This window comes from Equus quagga, chromosome 11, assembly GCF_021613505.1.
Source record: "Equus quagga isolate Etosha38 chromosome 11, UCLA_HA_Equagga_1.0, whole genome shotgun sequence".
In the NCBI taxonomy this organism is placed as follows: domain Eukaryota; kingdom Metazoa; phylum Chordata; class Mammalia; order Perissodactyla; family Equidae; genus Equus; species Equus quagga.
This window is the reverse complement of record NC_060277.1, coordinates 26,976,865-27,000,702: the sequence shown is the minus strand read 5'-3', so window position 1 is coordinate 27,000,702 and position 23,838 is coordinate 26,976,865. Positions and strand designations below refer to the sequence as shown.

General features: G+C 39.0%; 2 protein-coding genes across 5 annotated transcripts in view; one reads left to right on the top strand and one right to left on the bottom strand.

Annotated features, from left to right (window-relative positions):
* Window positions 1-23,838, bottom strand: part of RTN4IP1 (reticulon 4 interacting protein 1) — a 95,606-nt gene that overhangs the window by 46,465 nt on the left and 25,303 nt on the right. For 3 of the 4 annotated variants that reach the window (XR_006890551.1, XR_006890552.1, XM_046675095.1), the window contains exon 1: window positions 2,847-3,488. The exons of the other annotated variant lie outside the window; for it this stretch is intronic. Coding sequence is in view for 1 of the 3 variants with exons in the window: in XM_046675095.1 (XP_046531051.1) it covers window positions 2,847-3,120 (274 nt within the window). In the remaining 2 variants the exon portion in view is untranslated. Of the gene's footprint in view, window positions 1-2,846; window positions 3,489-23,838 lie in introns of those variants that run through there. 4 annotated transcript variants of the gene reach the window in all.
* Window positions 3,505-23,838, top strand: part of QRSL1 (glutaminyl-tRNA amidotransferase subunit QRSL1) — a 29,465-nt gene continuing 9,131 nt past the window's right edge. The window contains exons 1-9 of the mRNA XM_046675094.1: window positions 3,505-3,761; window positions 10,964-11,123; window positions 11,441-11,539; window positions 12,874-12,970; window positions 17,379-17,555; window positions 20,807-20,982; window positions 21,063-21,175; window positions 22,941-23,133; window positions 23,646-23,763. Coding sequence (XP_046531050.1) covers window positions 3,588-3,761; window positions 10,964-11,123; window positions 11,441-11,539; window positions 12,874-12,970; window positions 17,379-17,555; window positions 20,807-20,982; window positions 21,063-21,175; window positions 22,941-23,133; window positions 23,646-23,763 — 1,307 coding nt within the window. The 5' untranslated portion in view covers window positions 3,505-3,587. The remainder of the gene's footprint in view (window positions 3,762-10,963; window positions 11,124-11,440; window positions 11,540-12,873; window positions 12,971-17,378; window positions 17,556-20,806; window positions 20,983-21,062; window positions 21,176-22,940; window positions 23,134-23,645; window positions 23,764-23,838) is intronic.

Sequence of the window (23,838 nt, the reverse complement as noted above, 5' to 3'; positions counted from 1 at the left end):
TTTTTTTCCTACCTTAAAGTTATTCATTTCTTTAGCCATTTATATTTATGATTTTATGTCCAATAATTGTGGCCATCTCCAGAAAAACAGCCTGCCTTCATCTCTCAAAATGAAGTAGACATGTCCTTGCTTTCTTGTCAAGGGAAATAACTGCTTCCTACAGTTTACAATCTTCTACTCATTATTTTATTTCCCCAAGCTACCATTTCAGCTATCTTCCGCAACAACAATCACACTTTCTCAAAAAAGAATCCATGAGCAGGAAATAAAGAGGATAATTTGCCAATAATATTACCCAGTCAAGTCATAAAAAACTATGATGTCTCAAGAATACTGTATAAAAGTAAAATGTATTATAGTATTACATTATTAAATAGCAGCTGAGAAAGCCCAGATCCAGCCATTCAACTGAAATTAAAATGTACACAATACAAAGTGTGCATGTGCATTCAAAGAAATGAAAAGTTGACAGATCTAAATGAAGACAAAATGTAAAAATTACTCATGGATAAGATACTGCTCATTTTAGTTTGCAACCTTAAGTTAGAATGAAAATATAAAATGACATAAAAATAATGACTGAATGACAGCTTCCAGTATAAATGGAATAAAGTAAAACAACATGCCCAACTAGTAGTAGCAATTATTACTTCAAAGCAAACAAAAAGAATACAAATGTGGATTTTGTGAGGCAATCATAGTAAAGTCATTTCAATCCATTAATAGAGCTCTCTAGCTACAGACACTTTAAGAGTCAAAGTCGTTCCCCAAAACCTTGTCCCTGAAAGGAAACATGTAATAGTGATTCTTCACGTTGTCTAGATTGGCATTGTCCAACAGAAATAGAACGCAAGCCACATATGTAATTTAAAATTTTATACTGGCCACTAAAAACGTAAAAAGAAACGAGTAAAATTGATGTTAATATTTTACTTAATATACCCAAAATATTAGCAAGTCAATATGTAATCGATATAAAATTACCAGACATCTTACATTCTTTTTTTCTTACTAAGTCTTTGAAATCCAGGGTGTGTTTTACACTAACTGCACATCTCAATTCAGATTAGCTACATTTCAATCGCTCAGCAGCCACATGTGGCGAGTGGCTACTACCCTGGGCAGCACAGGTCTAGATATATTCACTCAGGTAGAAATAGCAGCATTAAAAATTGGAGATAAAAAAACCTAAAGACAGTGAAACTAGACTTTATTTCCCTAATCCAGCAGTTCTCCAAGTTTTTACATCCCCACGATCTTTTTGAGGACTCTAAGAGGTCCCTTCTTTTCCAACTTCCTATGTGAGGCTGGCTTTTCTTCACTTACTTCAAATAACATATTGCAACAGATTGAATACAGAAATACACATGAAAATCCACCTGTCTTATTAAACCAGAATGCAACAGTGTAAAACAGTGCTACTCTTCTCACTGATTTTTTTGGCTTATTTTGGGAAACACAGTTATTTTTCACTCTAAGTAAGCACTGTGAAGGTAGATCCTATGCTCTGTCAACTACTACCTGTCTCAGTGCTTTGCACATGCAGCTGTCTCTCAGTTATTATTTTCATGTCATTTTATATTTTTATCCTGATTCAATTTTGTAATGTTAACACAGCTTACTGTGTCTTGAAATAAATTAATATTCTAAAACTTCTATTCTAATAAGGTAAATATTGATAGCTATAACTCACATAAACAAAAGCCCAATAACTATTGAGTATAAAGACATCTTAAGACTGAAAAATTTGAGAACTGCTCTCTTAATCTAGCACGCGACTCCTGCAAAAAAAAAAGAGGAAGAAACGAAGTCAAAATCTCAACACTTTCATATTTCTCTACAAATTCCACAAAATGATGCATTCTTTCATGAATCTTGATTTTGTAATTGGATATGTATACGAACAAAGCAATTTAACTCATCACGCATAGTTCACATAGGATAATTATCATTGAGGTTATCTGATAAGTAGAGCTGTAGGTTTACACACAAGGTCTTCAAAACACAGACCCATGGTTAAATTAAACCGCATCTGGCGGCTTTAGTTAGAAGACTCGGTTAATTGACCAATCATCCCAAAAGATGTTTTTTGATGTTTTCAGAAGACATGGATGAGTTCCCATAAGCAATACTTTTGTCATTCTTTTCCAAAGTTAAAGTAATTCACAAGTAGTAATCAATCTTCTCAGCACTATAATAATTGCATAGTATATAGTATTTAAGGAATACAGTGCTCTCCAAGCTTTGTCAATATCCCAAGCAGAAATTGAGATGATAACATTGTTCCTATTCAGGCTGGTGCCTAACAAGAAAGTGTATTTCAACTGCCCAGGGCAGAATGCAACCGCAGAAATGAGGAAAGTACTGTCCACATCCTGGCATCCTGACCTGCTGCTTTGTCTGCTGTACCAATAAAGAAAGCTGTGAGTAGCAGGAGAGCAAAGAATTATTATAAAAACGCAAATTGTGAACTGACATGAAAACATAACCATACCTCTAAAACCTGTGATGGACCTCAGAATACCACAAAGTTCCCAGGAGAGTATACCAGAAAGTTAGCTGTGGACAAAACTCTCAAGTCCCAATTTACATTTTAAGGAAGGATGGAAGCAATTCAAACATATTTTGTAAAAGATTAAAGTTTATGGACACTGCAATTTCAAAAAACTTGGAAATAACATCTGCTGAGACACTATCAAAAACCTAAACAACTCCTTTATGTTAACCAAAGAACTGTAGTCAAATAACAACTGATCTTTTAAAACTGATCCCTGATGAAATTCTCTGAGGAACTAAAAAAAACAAAGAAAAAGAGAGGTAATGAGGAATGTCTTTTGAAAACTTACTTCTCATATTAACATCTATAGGATTCACACTCGCAGCATGAACTTTGATGATGACTTCATTTGGATAGTGTATGATGGGTATCATCATGTTCTGAGTAAACCGAAGCACTTCATTATTCCCATATTTATCTATCACCCAAGCCGGCATGACAGTGCTCCTTGAAGAGGTAGTACTAATCTTTCTAGCTGAAGACTTTTGTACAACTTGGCTTCTCCAGAAGCAAACCGCAGTACAGGCATGTCTCCGAAGTATACACGTCTTCAGAAATTCCATTGCAAACAGTGGTTGAACGGCGTGCCCTAATTAAAATGCACTTAGTTTGGATCAAACTCTCATCCCCGAATTTGGCCAAATTCTGCCAAATACCCTGGCCGATTTCAAAGTTGAAAATTCAAAAATGACGTTAGCTCAATGGAGCGAATGAATGAAGAATATGGAACTATTCTGCTATTCGCATCTGCAAGGCTCCAATTAACTTTCCAGTCAGTATTTTGTCCATTCTCCTCCTCCCTTCCACCCCACCCTCCAACAAAAACAAACTCCCTAGAACCCTGCCCTCTCCCGGGAGCCCTCGGTGGGACAGGCCGACTCCGCTCGCGATCCGGACGCCACAGAGGACCAAACGCTCCCAGCTTCCCGCCGCGACCCTAGCTCGGGGTCTCCTTGTCACCCACTCTCCTTCCCCGCGGGACCCGCTTTGCGGCGCCAACCAATCGCGTGCAAAGATCATTTCCTCCTAAATGCAATTCGACCAATCGAAGTGCTCGGTGCTGAAAGGTTTCGTGACGATCAAAGATGGCTGCGCCCATGTAGTACCGGCAGCGGCTGTTGACCTTTATTTTTGCTCCGTGTCACCTGGCCCCTGTGGTGGCAGGCTGAGCACAAGGACCATGCTTGGCCGGACCCTCCGAGAAGTGAGTGGAATTGGCTGCTGAGGGCCCAGGGAGGTCGGAAAGATTCGCGGAGTCTGTGGGCGCGGAGTCCCCGGGCCTAACCAGGCATCTTGGGCAGCCTCGCCGGCTCCTTCCCCGGAACTGGGTGGGGATTCGGCCCTGTGGGCCCTTAGGCTGTATTCTCCATACCGGTGCTGGAGTTAGGACCTCAGCAGGGGAGACTTCTGCGCCGCGGAGCTGTGGGGTGGAAGTGTAGACTGGCTTCTCTCCATGAGACGTTTGCTCAGGCTTGGGTCAGGCGCAGGATGGTGTCTCGGGGTGGGCTCTGCCGGTCCACTTCAGTCTGTTGTGCCCCCAACACTCATCTGATGCAGTTCTCGCTAAGGGGCCCCCCAAATCTGTACTTTGCAAAACCCAAAGGAGTAATTCTTGGCGTTTTTTCCGCCCGTGATATATTCATTCTCTTCTCCAACCACCACTAGAAACCAACGCTTCCCTTAACCGTGTCTCTATTTCCTGGACATCGTTTTTGAACTCTAGGCTGTATTTGTGAATGCCTCCTGGACATCTCTTCCAAATGTCCCATAAGCAGCTCAGACTCAATTTAACCGAAGTTGACTTTATAATTGTAACAGGACCACCTCTTACCTCTCAACCTCCATCTTAAAAGACAAACAGAAATCTTAATTTCTGCATTCCTAATATTCTCTTTTTAATGCCACAACTGTTATCCCCGTTGCCCTTAGATTCTTCCACATCTGTCACATCCAATAAACACTAAGCCCTGTTAATTCTATTTTGTAATTATGTCTGGAATCTGTTCTCTCACTTTATCCCTGCTGTTGGGGCTTTAAGTCAGGTCTCCTCACTTTCTGGCCTCATCTCACAACCTTTAGAACTGTCTGCAGGCCCACTGTTGTAAGAATCACCTCCGACCATTGTTAAAATTACAGCTGTATCCCACTCGGGCAGAGCTGTGTGTTAAGGCCCAGAGTATATGGTTTTACCAGGGCTCCAGGTGATTCTGCTAAGTAAGGTTGAGGCCCTTCCTTTTGTATCTTCACCTGGAAAGTCTTTTTTCCCCCCCAGCTGGCGGCTTTTTAGAAAGCTATACATTATAATGAGAACTTTAAATCCACAGACTTTGAATAATAAATAGTTCTTCCCCCAAATATATTATTGCTTTACCATCTTAAATTGCACCCGGCGTATACTGTCAGTGAAGAATCCAATTTGTTCTTAACAAAAAGAAAAGACACCCAAAACTTGTTTTAAAATGAAGTAGGACCTGTAAAAATACAGTATTTTCTTTTTCTGCCCTTTCCCCCCTTCAGGGCTACCTTTTTTGGGGCACCCCTTCCTGATGTTGAGTGAGCCATTGTGAGAAACAACTCTAACCTCAAGGGGGTAAAAATATTTCAGCAAGCAGACCCAAAGGCACACAGGAGGTCACCTTGGCATGATTACTTTCACTTAACCACTCTTTTAACAAATATTTATTGATGCCTACTGTGTGCAAAACATTATTTGATGGTTGTTTTTGCAGCCCAAAATATATCTTATGTCCACTCTGTATTTTTTCTACATCGTTCTACTAATGCCCCAAATTCTACCAATTAGAAATTAATTAACTTAGTACACATTCTATTTTAAATAAGTAAAGATGCCTAAGAGGGTTGAATGATTTATTCATCCATTGCTGTAAATTATAATAGTTCAAATTTCTCTCCTTCATCATACCTTAGTTGAGATAATCAATTGAAGAAAGGGAAAATTTGCTGGGGAGGAAATTAGGGGGAGGGGCTGGAAACTGGGGAGTTTTGAGGCAATTTTGGGGACCTAAGAGGAGGCTTAGGGCCACCGAGGAGCCCTGGGAGGAAGCACTAAAAGGAGATAAATTACCAAATAGGAGGTAAAACTCCTATTTGTAAATTTTACCCACAGATATTCAGGAAGGAAGAGGAGTCTGACTTTTACCTTCGTTTGTTGTGACACAATCTCAGTGTTTCTAGGAGCCAGGCTAATATTAACCCTAATTACCCAGGCTAATATTAACCCTAAATTTAATTATATATCCAATAGTCTTCTTGGGGGTCTAGCCTAAGAACACATAATTATAGTTCTATGGGAAAATAGATTCCAAGTTTTAAATAACTCAGTTATTCATTCATTCAGCTAACATTTGTTGAGTACCTCTGTGTTCCAGACACGGGCTTAGCATTGAAGACAGACAGAATCTCCTGCTCTCATGAAACCTACATTTTTGTGGGAAAGCAAACATTAAATAAGTTTTTTCTTTTTAAGTAAATAATATAATTTCAAATAGTATAAGTGCTGTGAAGAAAGATTAAGCAGGTTGTAGTGTGAGAATTAGTTGGGGGAGCTGCACGTTTTAGTTAGAGTGGTCAGGGAAGGTTTCCTTGACTGAGTAGGTGATATTTTTTTTTTTTTCAAAGATTGACCCTGAGCTAACATCTGTTGCCAGTCTTTTCTTGTTTTTTCCTTCTCCTCAAAGCCCCCCAGTACATAGTTGCAGATCCTTCTAGTTCTGCTGTGTGGGACACTGACTCAGCATGGCTTGATGATGAGTGGGTGATATTTAATAGAGACCTGAAGGATATGAAGGGCGAGTCCTGGGAAGATCTGAAAGAAGAGTGTTCCAGGCAGAGGGAACAGCAAATGCGAAGACTGAAGCAAGAGTAAGCTTGCCATGTTCAAGGGATAGCGAGAAGGCCAGCATGCCTGGAGAGAAGTGAATGAGGAGGAGAGTAGTGGAGGTGAGGTTAGAGAGAAGCAGGAGGCAGATCATAGAGAACCTTTGAGGCCATGGTAAGGAGAGCAGATTTTATTCTAAGTGTAATGGGGAAGCCTCTGGAAAGTTGTAAGTCTGTAGACATGATCTGATTTAAAATTTAAAAAGCTCCTTCACGCTACTCTTAATGGTAATGGTCCATAGGAAAGCAAGTGAGGAAGCAGGAAGACCAGTTAGAAGGCTGTTGCATTGGCAAGAGATGATGGGAACATGAATAGATGGCAGGAAGAGAGGTAATGTGAAGTGGGTATTGCTTTTTAAGTTGGGGCTTGCTGATGGATTGGATACGGAGTTTGAGGGAAAGAGAAAAATCAAGGAAGATGCTTGTGTTCTGGGCCTGGGCAGTTGGGGAAATGAAAACATTTATCAAGATGGGAAAGACTAATGGGAGCATGTTTGTGAGGAGAAAGTTATCAAGATTTCTGTTCTGGGCATGTTAATTTTGAGATGCCTCCTAGATACCCAAATGAAGATGTCAGTTAAGCAGGTGGCTATAGAAATGTGGAGATCAAAAAAGAGGCTAGGGATGAGGATGTAAATTGGCAAGATTATAGAAGATAATTAAAGCTATACGGCCAGATGAGATCACCTGGGAAGTTGAATGTAAAAATAGAAGAAGGCCTAAAACTTTTCAACATTTAGAGGTCAGCAATAGGAAGCAGAGCCAGCCAAAGAGACTTGAAGGAGGGGCCGGCCTGGTGGCCCGGCAGTTCAGTGTGCACACTCTGCTTCGGCGCCTAGGGATTTGCTGGTTCAGATCCCGGGTGCAGACATGGCACCACTTGGCAAGCCACGCTGTAGCAGGTCCCACATATAAAGTAGAGGAAGATGGGCACGAATGTTAGCTCAGGGCCAGTCTTCCTCAGCAAAAAGAGGAGGATTGGCAGCAGATGTTAGCTCAGGGCTAATCTTCCTCAAAAAAAAAAAAATGAGAGAGAGAGAGAGACTGGAAGGAATGGCCAGTAAGGCAAGAGGAAAACCAGGAGGGCTTAGTTTCCTGAAATATACAAAGGGAGAGTGAACTCTTAAGTTGAATGGTGCTGGACTGCCCAGTGTCTACTGGGTTTGGGAACATGGAGGTTGCTGGTGATCTTGACGTACTATTTCTTGGAACAATGGAGACAAATGCGTAAATGTTAAATGAGTGTGTTAGAGAGAGTACCAGTCAACTGGACACTCAGCCCTCAAGGGCTCTGCTGTACCTTCAGCATTTATTTATCAAGACAATTTTCTTTTTGAAAGGCAGTTCCTTTGCTAAGTGAACCCTTGCTGCTATCTGTACAGTCAGTAAAATGTTTTGCACTTTGTTAGAGAGGAGTCAGTGCTGTCACACCTTGCGTAGAGGAGCAGGTTACAGTGGTCCAGAGCAAGGGGCCTGGAAACCAGATCAGGCCTTGGTTGAATCACAGTTCTACTTTCTAGCTATGTGATTTCAAGCAGGAACTTCAGTAATTTACCTATAAAATGGAAATAATAATAATAATGTCAGCCCCTTAGTGTGGATGTAAAGATTAAATGAAATATAAAGTAGGATAATGGCTAGAACTAAGTGCTATTATTAACACTAATTTTGTTACAGGGACAAAATTATTAGATGATGCGTATTTACAGTTTTCTCTTTCTCTGGTTTCTAAGAAGAGTGGTCCTTGAGGAAGATTTCTTAATTTTTCTAAGACGGCATATTACTTGTCTATTGCTGCCTAACAAATTAGTGTGAACTTTTTGGCTTAAAATAACACAATCATAAAAAAAAAAAAAAAAGCCACCGTTATCTCACAGTTTTGTGGGTCAGGAGTCCGGGACTGGAATAGCTGCGTTCTCTGCTCAGTCTCAAAAGGCTGAAACCGAGGTGTCAGCCAGGGCTGCGGTCTGAAGCCTCAAAGTCCTCTTTCCACCTCATTGTTTGTTGGCCATTTCCTGCAGTTGTAGGACTGAGGTCCTGGGTTCCTTGATGACCATGTGGGTAGTAGAGTAAATGAGCTCAGGGACAGATTTGGGATACCTAGAAGTGAGGTTTGGGAGATGTACAGATATTGGTAATGATGTCGTGTGGCCCGTGACCATGTGACTTGGGAACTGGGGTGAGGTGAGGTCGAGCACTGAGAGGCCAGGTGTCAGTGTACGTGACTTGAAGTTTGAGGTCAACAAGAATAGCAACAGGAGCCGCCGTAAGGAAGAGTACAGTGAGCTAGCTGCTGAAATCTTCAGTGAACGCAGAGGAGTACCAGGGAGACTGTAAATTAACACTTCGGGGGAGGCATGTAATATCCACCAAGGCCTGTGCTCCAGATGAGCTGGGTCTTTTGAGAGAAGAGGAAAGAGACAGGCATTGAGGAACAAGGAGGACGCCTGCCGCCAGAGCCAACCAGCCATCCCTTAAGAAAGCTGCAGGAGCAGCAGCGGTCTCAGGAAAAACCTAGTTTCCATTAGAGAAAAGAAGTGCCAGGGAGAGAGAATTTGTTTTTTTAGCAAAAACTTTTATAGTTGATTTCATCTTGCATTCAGATGTGACATCTTTAGTTTTGTCCCGGGGGAGCTGTACTATTTATATTTCATACTCCTTATGCTCAGTCCATTCTAGGTAATTAGCATCTTTGTTTTCATTTCTCTTCTCCAATTCCCTTATTGATTTTCTCAAATCTGGAATTCCTAAAAATGTTCCTTACGAAGATCAGCACCATTTAAAATGCGTACTCCTAGACAATCTCATTTCTTGCCCTTGTAACCATGACATTAATTCCTTCCCTTTTATTCTCATACCAGTTGGCAAGTCAGAAAGCAGCTTGAGGATAGTCGGCGTTAGGGGACTGGGGGAAAGGAGAGAAAGCGGCAGACGTCATTTTCCTCATTATTACAGCTTTGTCATGAGATAGGCCTGCCTGTGTACCTCTCTGTCTCTCTCGCTTTGGTTTATTACTAGTTCTGACTCCTCCACCCAGCCGATGACTTTCTTCTTACTTCCTGCTCTATATTTACAGTATTAGAATACACTGCTATCTTTTTTTCTCTCCAGCTCTTTTCTTCTAAAGAATTTACATCTTATACAAACCATTCAACAGAAATATCTCTTGTTACTGGGTTACCTCCTTTAGGTCAAGCCCAGCTGTCCTCCTCCCTGAATCACTCCCCCAGCCTCCCCATGGCAATCCTTTTCTCCTCTTGTCCAGGAGCAGTTAGGGGTCCTCAATGGCCTAGTCCCACTTCTTTTCTTATTTAAAACCCTCAGCCCTAAGAATACCACTGCTTTGATGATTTATTCAACAGCTTAGAGCAGATCGTTTGTAGATTTTCCCCTCAAATGCAAACTCCTGTTGTTTGATGGATATAGGGCACGTGAAAATACAGTCAGCTTAGAGGAGAAGCTGAGCTGCGGTCCGCTAGTGCGGAGAGAAATGAAGAAGCATGTGTTAAGAAGTTACGTCTGCCCTCTACTATTTGTGTGACTTTGGACAAATCACTAACCTCTCTGAGCTTCGGTTTCTTCATCTGTAAAATGAGGTTAATAATACCTAACTTATGTGGGTGTTTTAAGAGCTAAATGAAGTAATAAAACGTAAAGCAACGGTGCCTGGCTCTTGGTAGATAATAAATATTCCTTCTTCCGCTATCTTGCTTGTCACTGAGTTCCCATCTTGTCCAACTCTCTTTTCATATAATCTCCAAGGTCTTTGTATCATCTTTGACTTCTTGTTATTCATTCCTTTTCTCTGACTGGTAAGTTTTTATTATTATTACTTCCTACAGGGAGTATTCAACAGTCATTACTTCACCCCAGGCTGCACTGACAGCAGGATTCAGGTTCTGGTCTGGTAGGGCAGTTTATTTAACACTTTCTTTACTAGCCTTCCTAATGCACCAAAGACAGGATTTCAAAAAAGTTTGTTTCTTTGTTTTTAGTTTGCTTTTGAACCCATGTTTTATAAGCATTTCTCTCAATTGGTAGTGGCTCTTGCTTGAATTCTCCAATAGCTACAAAGACTTTATTTCGAGCCGTAAAGCCTGTAATGCTTTGCCTAGTTCATGTCTCCTGTTTCCCTTCTGGGCTGCCTGTGTTGTAGCTAAGCTACGCTCTGCACACAGTCCGCCCTAACCCATGCTTCACCCAGGCTGGGCCTCTACTTCTAGACAGGATGGCTTACCTAAACCACGGCTCTTGTTTGTTCAAGCCTGACTTAGAAACAGAAAATTACTCGGCTAGGGCGATGAATGGCGTGTCCTCCAACCCATCCTCAAACTGATCAGTGTGTTGGCCTCCTTCACTATCCAAGTGTAGAGTTGATAGGTTCTCTTGGTTCTGAATCCAGGCTTCACTTCAAAATTTTACCCTTTACCACCCTACCTGCCCGCCTCAGTATCATAGTTGAAGCTTCTGCAGACTCAGTAAAGGGTTTTTGAATTGTATATGCTATAGGTTTCTGCAGCACTGAAACAAGGCCACATTACTCCAACAGAACTGTGTCAGAAATGTCTCTCCATTATCAAGAAGACCAAGTTTCTAAATGCTTACATTACTGTATCTGAAGAGGTGGCCTTAAAGCAGGCTGAAGAATCAGAGAAAAGATATAAGAAAGGTAAATTACTTTGAATTATACTTAATTGTTACATTTCTAGAGAAAGAGCTTAATTGGATGTAGCAGTCTCCATTGGGCAAGTGAAGCTTTTAACGTAAAACATACCCTCATTTAAAGAACTTGCCACAAGGCATGATAAAAACGAGGCTAATGGAGATGTGATGTTTGTAATGTCCAGCTGTAATCATTTTTAACATAAGTTTGACTTCTGAGAAAGTCTCTTTACCAAAAACTAGTAGTTATTAGAATAACTATATTAGTGTGTCTTTATATTTTGAACTAGATATATCTCCTGTTCTTTTGGCCTTTCAACCCAGGTCACTCACTTGGGGATTTGGATGGAATCCCCATTGCAGTAAAAGACAACTTCAGCACGTCCGGCATTGAGACAACATGTGCATCAAACATGCTGAGAGGTAAAGGTGAACTGATCTGAGTGCTAATAGTTTTATAAAAATAGGTAATTTTTAGTTTAAATTAAAGATAAGATTCTAAAGCACCAAGATAGTCTCAGACTAATTCTATTTGCAAAGGACATACTCAGGATGGAATTTTACCTTTTTATTGTTTACTCTTCCAGAATGTGAAATTATTCTTTAGAGACAGGGCAGCTTAATGGGCGAATCCTATTTGGAAAGTTTTAGCAATCCTATTTAGGAAGACTCAATAACTGGTCACCACAAACATGCTAGGTGACCTCTGCTCCCACTCACTGATAACATGGGAATAAGGACGAAGCGACTGTCATCACCTCTCTCGTGAGGAGGGTGTGAGGATTCGTTAGGATCTGCTGTTCAGTTATTTTTTATTTCCTGACTCCTCCATCTCTTATATCACTATACTTATCTGAGTGTAGTGATGCTTATTTTATTCTTTACAGTTTTGTAGGTCATAAGGAATCGTGTTTATCAAGATTTTTGGATCCTAGGAGGAAAAAGAAATGGGGGGAGAAAGTTATTCAGAATACTACACACTAAAAGTAATATTCCAGAGGCCGGCCCCGTGGCCAAGTGGTTAAGTTCGCACGCTCTGCTTCAGCTTCCCAGGGTTTCGCTGGTTCGGATCCTGGGTGCGGACATGGCACCGCTCATCAGGCCACATTGAGGCGGCGTCCCACATGCCACAACTAGAAGGACCCACAACTAAAATATACAACTATGTACTTGGGGATTTGGGGAGAAAAAGCAGGAAAAAAAAAAAAGATTGGCAACGGTTGTTAGCTCAGGTGCCAGTCTTAAAAAAAAAACAGTAACACTCCATGAGGAATATGCCCCAGGTTCCTCTGATATGTGGACTGTTGTTAACTGTGGAATGTACAGTAGATAGAGGAAATTTTAATTGAGACTAAAGATCTACTTCTGACTGGAAATAGATAAAAATTACTGTATGACACAGCATCATCTGAGAATAAAAAGTCAAGTACAATGAATAAAATAATGATTTAAGATTAGTTTCAAATGAATTGGGTCCATCTCTGACGCTCATTCAATATTTTGTAGTACTAACTGTTAAAGTCTATGTTTTTAAAAAGATTATAAAAGTAGTGACTATATAGACTACCTTTGGAAAACATAGCAGTTAGCAGTAGAGAAAACTTTCAGAAGAAAGTACAATCCACTGCTCAAGTTAGGAATAATTAACACATGTCAACATGAATTGCTTAATTGCAGTTTAAAATCTTCTTCCTTGCATATGATTTACATGTTCACTGTTTTCTCCCCCATAATAAAAATAACTGAATTTTTTTCAGGGTACGTACCACCTTATAATGCTACTGTGGTTCAGAAGTTGTTGGATCAAGGAGCTCTACTAATGGGAAAAACAAATTTAGATGAATTTGCTATGGGGTAAGTAAAATTGAAGTGTTCTTCTCTTGTATTTCTTCTGTGTCTTTAATTTCATTAAATGTAGCTGCCTAAAAGTAGTGAGGTGATTTCTTGAGAACTCTAATGCCAGTTTTTCAGTCCCTCTGTGAGACTGTGTTCTGTCATCTAGTAATCGTATCTCATTTTGGTTTTAATCTGCATTTCCCTAATGACTAATGATGTTGAACGTCATGTTTTTATTGTGCCACCCATGTATCTTCTTTCGTGACGTATCTATTCAAATCTTTGGCCCTTTTTTTTGTGAGGAACATTGGCCCTGAGCTAACATCTGTGCCAGTCTTCCTCTATTTTGTATGTGGGACGCCGCCACAGCATGGCTTAACAAGTGGTGTTAAGTCCATGCCCGGGATCCGAACTTGCAAACCCTGGGCCACTGAAGCAGCGCACGCAGACTTAACCACTGCACCACCGGGCTGGCCCCTTGCCCATTTTTTTATTGGGTTGTAAGAGTTCTTTTGTATGTTCTAGATTCAAGTCCATTATCAGATACGTGATTTGCAAATATTTTCTCCAAGTCTCTGGGTTGTCTTTTAATTCTCTGAACATGCCTTTCAAAGAGTGAAAGTTCTTAATTTTGATGGAGTCCAATTCATCAGTTTTTTCCTTTTTTTTAAAGATTTTATTTTTCCTTCTCCCCAAAGCCCCCGGTACATAGTTATATATATTTTTAGTTGTAGGTCCGTCTGGTTCTGCTATGTGAGACACTGCCTCAGCATGGCTTGATGAGCGGTGCCATATCCACACCCAGGATCCAAACCTGTGAAACTCTGGACCGCTGAAGCAGAGCACATGAACTTAACTACTTGGCTACAGGGCCCACTCCCATTTTTTTTCTTTATGATTCATGCTTTTTATATATTCTCTAAGAAATCTTTACATAACCCAAAGTCACAAAGATTTTTCTCCTAGGAGTTTTATAGTTTTAGTTCTTACATGTAGACTTGTGATCCATTTGAGTTAATTTTTTGTATATAGTGTTAATAAAGCCAAGGTTCTTTTTTATTTTGCCCCCTGAAGAAGATTAGCCCTGAGCTAACATCTATGCCAGCCTTCCTCTATTTTATATGTGGGTCACTGCCACAGCATGGCTGATGAATGGTGTAGGTCTGCACCCGGCATCCAAACCAACGAACCCAGCCACTGAAGCGGAGTGTGCTGAAGTTAACCACTAGGCAACAGGGCCAGCCCTGCCAAGGTTCATCTTCGTGCATATGTGTGTCCAATAATTCTGGCATTGTTTGTGAAAAAAGATTATCCTTTCCTCATTACATTACCTTGGCCCTTTTGTTAAAAAATCAATTGGACGCAAATGTGTAGGTCTGTTTCTGGATTCTGTTCTGTCCTGTGTATCTCTGTTTCATCCAATGTCACACCATCTTGATTATCGTAGCTTTATAGTAAGCCTTGAAATTAGGTAGTAAGAGTCCCTCAATTTTGTTCTTCTTTTTCAAAATTATTTTACATATGCCAGGTTCTTTGCATTTCCATATAAGTTTTAGAATTGGCTTGCTGATCTCTATAAAGAAGCTTGATAGGATTTTGATTGTGATTTTATTGAATTTATAGATCAAGTTGAGGAGAATTAACATCTTAACATGTCATCTGATTCATGAACACTTTATATCTCTCCATTTACTTAGGATTTTGTTTAATTTTTCTCAGCAATATCTTTATGATTTTCTGCATGTAAACCTTGCACGTAATTTTTTTGATTTATCCCCAAGTATTTTATTTTTTTTTTATTTTTTTTTTTGAGGAAGATTAGCCCTGAGCTAACATCTGCCGCCAATCCTCCTTTTTTTGCTGAGGAAGACTGGCCCTGAGCCAGCATCCATGCCCATCTTCCTCTACTTTATATGTAGGATGCCTACCACAGCATGGCTTGCCACTTGGTGCCATGTCTGCACCCAGGATCCGAACTGGCAAACCCCAGGCTGCTGAAGCAGAATGTGTGCACTTAACTGCTGTGCCACCGGCTGGCCCCTATGTTTTTTTAATGCTATAGAAAATGGCATTTTTTAAATTTCTAATTGTTTATTGTTAGTATATAGAAATATAATTGAATTTTCTATATTGACCTTGTATCTTATGACCTTACTAAGCTCACTTATTAGTTCTAGTTGATCTTTGTAGATTCTTTGGTATATTTTATGTAGATGATCATGTAGTCTGCAAATAGAGAGTTTTCTCTCTTCTTCTTTTCTTTTTCTTGCCTTATTGTACCAGTTAGGACCTTCAGTACCATATTGAACAGAAGTGCTAAGAGCGGATATCCTTGCCTTGTTCCTGATCTTGGGGGAAAGCATTCAGTCTTTTACCAAAAGCACTTTTTATTTCCCCTTTTATAAAATTTGTCACATTTGTAATATTTGCTTGGTCTGTGTTCTCTGTTTCATAGAAGCCAAGTCCTTGACTTTCTTATTTATAGTGGTATCTCTTGGCACTCAGTAAATATATATTGAATGAATTAATCCATGGGAGTCAACTCAAACATAAATTATTAGGAGACATCACCTTGATCAGCTGATCAAAATGAACATCACTAATCAGGGTTAAGTGGCCATTATGTACCTGCAATGTGATTCCCTGAGAAGGGCACACCGTCACCTGGGTAGTATTCCAGCCACGAGTATACAACCTGAAGCTAATAACAAAGAAACAAAAGAAAAATCTGAAATGAGAAACATTCTATTAAAATGTCAATCTCATAAAAAACAAAGAAAGGCTATGAAAATGTTCCAGATCAAAAGAGGCTAAAGAAAATGAAAGCTAAAACTTATAGAAGAAAACATAGGAAAAAATCTTTGTGACCTTGAGTTAGGTGAAGATTTCTTAGATAGGACACATAGGTGCAATCCATAAAACAAAAAATTAATGGATTGGACTTCATTAAAATTAAGAACTTATATACTTTGACATACACTATTAAAAATGAAAAGCCACAGACTAGGAGAAAAGATTTATAAAACATATATCTGAAAAAGAACTAGTATCCAGTATGTATAGACCCTTTCCCAACTCAATAAGAAAGCAACCCAATTTTGTAAAAAATGTAAGCAGACATTTCATCAAATAAGGTATATAGTTGGCAAATAAGCACATGAAATAAAATGCTTAACATGACTAGTCATTAGAGAAATGCAAATTAAAACCACAATGAAATACATACACCTGTTAGAATGGCTTAAAAAATGACAATATCAAGTGCTGACAAGGATGCAGAGCAATTGGATTTCTCATACCATGCTGCTAGGGAATGCAAAATGGGATGGCCATTTTGGAAAATAGTTTGGCAGTTTCCCATAAAGCTAAGCATACACTTACCAAATGACCCAAGAATCTCAGTCCTAGATATTTACCCAAGAGGTGAAGACTTATGTTTATACAAAAGCACTGGGGCTTTTGGTATAATATTTATTGTGGCTTTATTCATAATTGCCAAAAAACTAGAAATAATTCAATGTCTGTTGGCTGGTGAATGATTCAAAAAGTTAAAAAAGAGGCCAAAGAGACAATGATAACTAAGTGCAATATCTGACTCTAGACCAGATCCTATAGTGGAAGGGGGTGAAATGCTCTAAAGGACGTTAATGGATCAAGTGACAAAATTGGATTACATGTAGGAGATTAGGCAAAGGTATTGTATTGATGTTGAATTTACTGAGATGGATAACTGTCCTGTGACTGTGTAAGGGAATACCCTTGGTCTTAAGATATGCATACTGGATACATGCTAAAGGATTTAGGGTAAAGGGCCATGATGTATATAATTTACCCTTACGTGGTTCAGAAAAAAAATGTCTATATATGTACAGACACACAGAACACACAAAGGATAAAACAAATGGGGGTAAAATGTTAATAATAGGTGATTCTGGGTAAGGGGTATAAAGTTCTTTTCATACTGTTTTTATTTTTGCACTTATCTGTAAGGTTGAAATTATTTCAAAATTTAAAAAATAAATTATTAACATTCCACTTATGCTTGTCTGAGAACTTCTGATTAATAGAGGGTTTCCTTCAAAAGACTTCTTGTTAACTGTTTGAATGTTTGTGACACTTTTCAAGTGGAACACCATAATTTACAAGGGAAATCATCTTAAGCTGAAATTGGCTGATCAATTGGATAAAAAATCTTCTTAACAGACTAGTTTTTTCTACTCCTTACCACAAACGCTCTTACTTCCCATCCTTCACCTCCTCAACCACGTAATTAGTGAAAGCTACATCTGAGCAGGCTTCCTGCCTTTTCCAGTTCAAGTCACAGTAGATTATACAGTGTCAGAAGCAAATAATATAATCAGGAGATGAAAATTTCACGTGAAATGAAAGTTTCATTAAGGTATCTTGCTTCACTTCTTCATCTCAGATCTGGAAGCACAGATGGTGTATTTGGACCAGTTAAAAACCCCTGGAGTTATTCGAAACAGTATAGAGAAAAGAGGAAGCAGAAGTCCCACTGTGAGAATGAGGATTCAAACTGGCTTATAACTGGAGGAAGCTCAGGAGGGAGTGCGGCGGCCGTGTCAGCCTTCACGTGCTTTGCGTAAGATGTCTTCTTCTATCTGCACTTTAAAGCCCAATGCAATACAAAAGTCATAAACCAGACACAAAACCCGACAATAGAGTAGTTCATCCTTTGGTATTTTTATTGCCTTTCAGTAAGCTATTTATGCTCAATAGTATATCAAAATTGTATCTTATAAATGCATTCAATTTTATGGTACACTTATGTGTATTTTATACATTTAACTTTAAGGTAACATTTAAACTCTTCCTCCATAGTCTCTGGTTCTCTTAAAAACGTGATTTTATGGATCTTTCAAATATGCTGTTTAGCATTAATGGACCTCACTGAATTTCATTTTTTAAGTAATTCATTTGGGTGTCTGCTACTGTACAAATATTTCAGGACTGATGTACGGTGGCTTTAGTTGAGGGCTGCTGAGCTAAACTGTTAGCTATGGTTTATCCTTCAGCTAAATCTGACTTTTGCCCAAAAAAAAAAAAGAGAAAAAGAGAAAATGCTCCTAATATATATCAATAGGATATTTTAAATAGTGTTTTCATAAATCTGCAACTAAAAAGGTCTATCAGTAAGTAAAGCTTTTTTAAGTTTGTAGGGAGCTGATTTGTCCAACTGTCACTTTCCATCGATCCTGCCTGATGTCGTCAGTCTCATTTACAAAGCATGTCTTAACCACCTAAAGAAGAGTATATAAGTATCACAGCTGCTGTATTTATTTTATGGGTCTCAATTTAACCAAATTTAATGTGTTTCTTTAGTAGTACTTTCTGTATTTTCTCTCTCCTTAATTATCTACTGAAACTAAGCTCTTTCACAGGCATTGCAAACAATAAATTATTTATATTTTTTAGAGCTGTGGAGATTTAGATTCTGCAGATTTTTTTTTTTAGTTTCCCTGAAATCTTGTTAACAAGTAAAACCATTTCATTTTATCTCTGTGGAATGTTATAGCACTGCATTAATATTAATGAGAGTTCTGACAAGTTAGGACTGCAAGATTAGGTGGTTTTTTTCATTCTCATCACCCCACTTAGTGTTCATCTTTCTGAGTGTGCGTTGCGAAGATGGCATTTTGACACATAATTCCTATGGAAATGTAGGTTTTCCTTTTACACAGCCATCAGTGAATCCTAATAAGAAAATGTATCCTTTTAGAAATTGTGAAAGCAACAGTCTGATTTTGTAGTTCAAATGGCATTGGTAAGAAAGGCAATAAAATTTGCATTTCTGTAGAGCACAAGGGCTGTGTGACTGGTGGGAGCTTTGTTCAGCCCAAAGCGTCCCTCTGGGTGGAGTCAGGAGAAGCACAGACCCCAAGTCCCAAACCGCCAAGTGTTCTGTTTGTCCCCCCCCCCTTTTGTTTTTTTTTTTTTACAATAGTTTTAAAAACAGGAAGATTCTTGGAGTACTATGCAGCTACTCAAAAGAATGAGCTAGAGTGCTATGTAATGACATGGAAAGATATCCAAGATACACTGTTAAGTGGAAAACAGGTTGCAGAACAGTATGTATAGTATGACCTTATTTCTGTTAAAATTGCTAATTACGTATGCATGTGTCTTAGTTGCATGGAAGTGCCTGGATAAATGTATATCAAAACTGACAACAGGATTACTGTGCAGGCAGACAAATTTCACTTCATCCATCATACAGTTGTGTAATATTTTAATTTTTGCTGTAGGCATTTATGCTTTTCAAATCAGAAAAAACTTTTTTTTCTGAAATAGTTTTAAAAAATATTTAATTGTGGTGAAAAATATATATCGTAAAATCTACCCCCTTAACCATTTTTAAGCTTACAGTTCAGTAGTGTTAGGTCCGGTCATGTTGTACAACCGATCTCCAGAACCTGTTTCATTTGTAAAACTGTCACTCTGCACCCATTAAACAACAGCTTTCCACTTGCCTGTCCCCCAGCCCCTGGCATCCACTCTTCTGCTTTCTGTCTCTGTGAATTTGACTCCTCTGAGTACCTCATGTAAGTGAAATTGTGCAGGATTTGTGCTTTTGTGACTGACGTATTTCACTTAGCATAATGTCCTCAAGGTTGTTTAGTTTTGTTTTGTTTTTTAATAAGAAAAACACATACTCTGCAGGTAACTGGGCGAAGAAATAAACAGATACTTCACAGTTGGGTAACGCAAATACAAATAAATGTACACATTAACAAAGCTTTTTGGTTATCAAATTAACCAAATTTTAAGAACTCCTAAGACTCACTGATGATAATGAAACCTAAAGCACAGTCTGATTCACTGCAGTTGGGAATATAAGTTGGCATAGCCTTTCTGACAAGGAATTTGACAATGTATATCAAGAACTCATAATACGGCAGAGCCTTCGGCCCATTAACTCTATCTCTTGGAAGCTACCTTAGAAAACAATCAGACATGTGGATAAAGATTTATATTTAAAAGTGTTTGTTACAAAGTTATTTGTTACGCAGTTATTATCCTAATTGTCAACAACATAAATGTTTAACTGAATTAAAGCACATTTCCATCTGTGATTCTAAGTGGGATAGCAGAAGGGCTGTTTCTGAATTTCTAGGAGGGATGTGATTATTTTGTAAAATCGTGCTGTAATATTATCATTAAAGAAAGCTATAAGATTTGTATGTATATTGATAGGAAAATGAACCTTAAAATATTAGGAATTGCCAATTAATGATAGAATATTATAAATGTTTTAAATTTTCAGTAATTTTAACAAGATAGTAAAAGGCTCATGGTAAGCAAAAAAAGAGATGGGAACTTATGATTCAGAATGACCCAAACTGTGAAAGAAAAAATGTGTTTAAAAAAAGACAACGTTAATATACCAAAATGTTAACAGTGTTTGCTTCTGTGTGGTGAGATATTTTGTTACCACTTTACCCTTTTCTATACTTTAAGAATTCTCTGAGATCAGCATGTTTTACTTTTGTATAATCAGGGGAAAATACAGTTTAAAAATATACATTTAAAAAGATAGATTCCAGGGGCTGGCCCCCTTGGCTGAGTGGTTAAGTTCACGCGCTCCGCTGCAGGCGGCCCAGTGTTTCATTGGTTCGAATCCTGGGCGCAGACATGGCACTGCTCATCAAACCACGCTGAGGCAGCGTCCCACGTGCCACAACTAGAAGGACCCACAACAAAGAATATACAACTATGTACCGGGGGGGCTTTGGGGAGAAAAAGGAAAAAATAAAATCTTTAAAAAAAAAGATAGAGTCCAGATATAATTAGAGACATGTCATTCTTCTAAAGAGAATTCCATTTAAATTCCAGGGCTTTAGGATCGGATACGGGAGGATCGACCAGAAATCCGGCTGCCCACTGTGGGCTTGTTGGTCTAAAACCAAGCTATGGCTTAGTTTCTCGTCATGGTCTCATTCCCCTGGTGAATTCCATGGATGTGCCAGGAATCTTAACCAGATGTGTGGATGACGCAGCAATTGTCTTGGGTATTTATATGATTCCATATCGTTTCAAAACTTTATAATTTCTCTGTAAAACAGTATGTCACTCGTATTTTTCCTTACAGGTGTACTGGCTGGGCATGACCCCAAAGATTCTACCACAATACAAGACCCTGTTAAACCATTTGTGCTTCCCAGTTTGACAGATGTGAGCAAACTATGTATAGGAATTCCAAAGGTAACTCTTTCCTTTCATTACTTTACAGAAATACCGTCAAGTCAAATACAGAGTGTAGACTTGCAAAGCAAACTGGCTGGGTTTGAATCCCTGCTCTGCCACTTTTATTAGCTATGTGACCTGAGCATGTGACTTCATCTCTCTAAGCTCAATTTCCTCATCAGTAAATGGGAATAATAACAGTATTGATCTCAGAGAGTGGTGAGGTTTAAATTAGATAATCATGTTAAGCAGGGGTCTGTAAACTTTTTCTGTAAAGCACTAGTTAGTAAATATTCTAGGCTTTGTGGTCTTTATCATAACTACAGTCAGGTGCCACGTGAGGACATTTCAGTCAATGCGTATATAATGGTGGTCCCATGAGATTTGGACCCCACAGCCTAGATGTGTAGTAGGCTATACCTTCTAGGTTTTTGTAAGTACACACTAGGATGTTTGCACAACAACAAAATCGCCTAATGATGCATTTCTCAGAATGTATCCCTGTCATTAAGCAACACATGACTGTACTTAACTTTGCCACTGTAGTGTGAAAGCAGCTATAGACTGTATGTAAACAAGAGTGCGGCTGTGTGCTAATAAAACTTTATTTTCAAGTCACATCTGGCTGATGGGTCATAGTTTGCTAGTCCCTGATGTAAAGGATGTAGCCCAGAGCCATACTTTGCGTGGTAAAGGCTCAATAAATGTTATCATCTTTACTATCATTGTTAGTATTACTGCTTCATTTATTCCAGTAGCAATTGAACAATTCGTACAGAAAGTAAATATGTTATATTGCTGAACTTTAAAAATTTTTTTAAATTTTAAGCTTAGCAGTAATTTTTTTGGATAATTTTTTGTTGTAGGAGATTGTCCCATGCATTGTAAGATGTTTAGCAGCATCACTGGCCTCTAGAGGTAGCACCCCTGCCATCACTACAGCCTTAAACCAAAAATGTTTGCAGACATTCCAAATGTCCCCTGATTGAGAGAGAGGATAAAATTGTCCCCAGTTGAGACCACTGCTGTAGAGAACTACTACTGTCTTAAAAATCTTCCATTAAGGTAATAGCTGTGCCTTCTTTTAAGGTTTTAGAAGTTTACAAGTTTTAGAAACAGACCGACTTTAGAATCCTAGATCTTCTACTTGCCTGCTATGTAATATTAGGGAAGTTACTTAACTTCTCTTGTCGTGATGTTTTTCATTAATAAAATGCAGGATGATAATACCTACATCATAGGATTGTTAAAAGCATTATACGAGAGAACCTTTGAAAAGCATCTAGCAAGTCCCTGGCATATCCTGAACACGTAACAGATACAGTTCTCCAACCAGATCTCCCATCTTTCATATTGTTATTTCCAGCTCATCATATCTAGTACTCTGCTTCTTGTGCCATAAACACTCCTAAAGTAGCTCAGTCTTTCTAGCTACCTACAGCAATTTCAGCAAAATTTTTTTTTTTTAAAGATTTTATTTTTTTCCTTTTTCTCCCCAAAGCCCCCCGGTACATAGTTGTATATTCTTCGTTGTGGGTCCTTCCAGTTGTGGCATGTGGGACGCTGCCTCAGCGTGGTTTGATGAGCAGTGCCATGTCTGCGCCCAGGATTCGAACCAACGAAACACTGGGCCACCTGCAGTGGAGCGCACGAACTTAACCACTTGGCCACGGGGCCAGCCCCCAGCAAATTTTTTAATGTATTGCCAAAGGTCCCGGAGTACAAACTTTAAAACTGTCTATACAGATGTTCTAATTTCTGTATCTTGACTTTTTCCAATAAGGAATATCTTACACCAGAATTATCAAGTGAAGTACGATCTCTTTGGTCCAAAGCTGCCAACCTCTTTGAGTCTGAGGGGGCCAAAGTAATTGAAGTGTCCCTGCCCCACACCAGCTATTCAATTGTCTGCTACCATGTCTTGTGCACATCAGAAGTGGCATCAAATATGGCAAGATTTGACGGGCTAGAATACGGTAAGATGGCTGGGTTTTGGTCTTTTAAGGTAATTGTCTCAACATTTGAAAAGTTCTATTAGTGGCAAAAAACATTATTACCCGAGATAATGTTAACGATTCAGAGAAGTAACTCAGTGTATCATTTTACCTTTGTCATTTTAGCATTATGCTTACACTGTTCATCATGAATATCTCTGTATGTTCCGTTCACCTCTCTGGACTGTGACTATCTTAAAGGGACAATATCTTATCTTTTTATTCTCAGTCCATCTAATGTAGTACATGTGGTAGGAGCACAGTCAGAATTTGAATGAATGAATGAATGAGCAAATAAATGAAGTTTCCCTCTTGCCTATTTTCCTCTCTCTCCTCAATTCCTGACGGGTCAGTCACAAGGCAGCTAAAGAAGAGGAAGCACTAAGGGCGATCTCCCGAGATTTTAGTGTTGGTTCAAATGTGAATCTAGGCTTGCTTTTCAGCCAAAACTTTACTTGTGTTTCAAGTCATGTTTCTCTCTCTTTTGTTTTCAGGTCACAGATGTGACATTGATGTGTCTACTGAAGCCATGTATGCTGCAACCAGGCGAGAAGGGTTTAATGATGTGGTGAGAGGAAGAATTCTCTCAGGAAACTTTTTCTTACTAAAAGAGTAAGATAACTAGTTTAGGAATTTTTCCCATTCTTGAAAACTCAAGAGTCTTTACTATTAGTAGTATGTCTATCA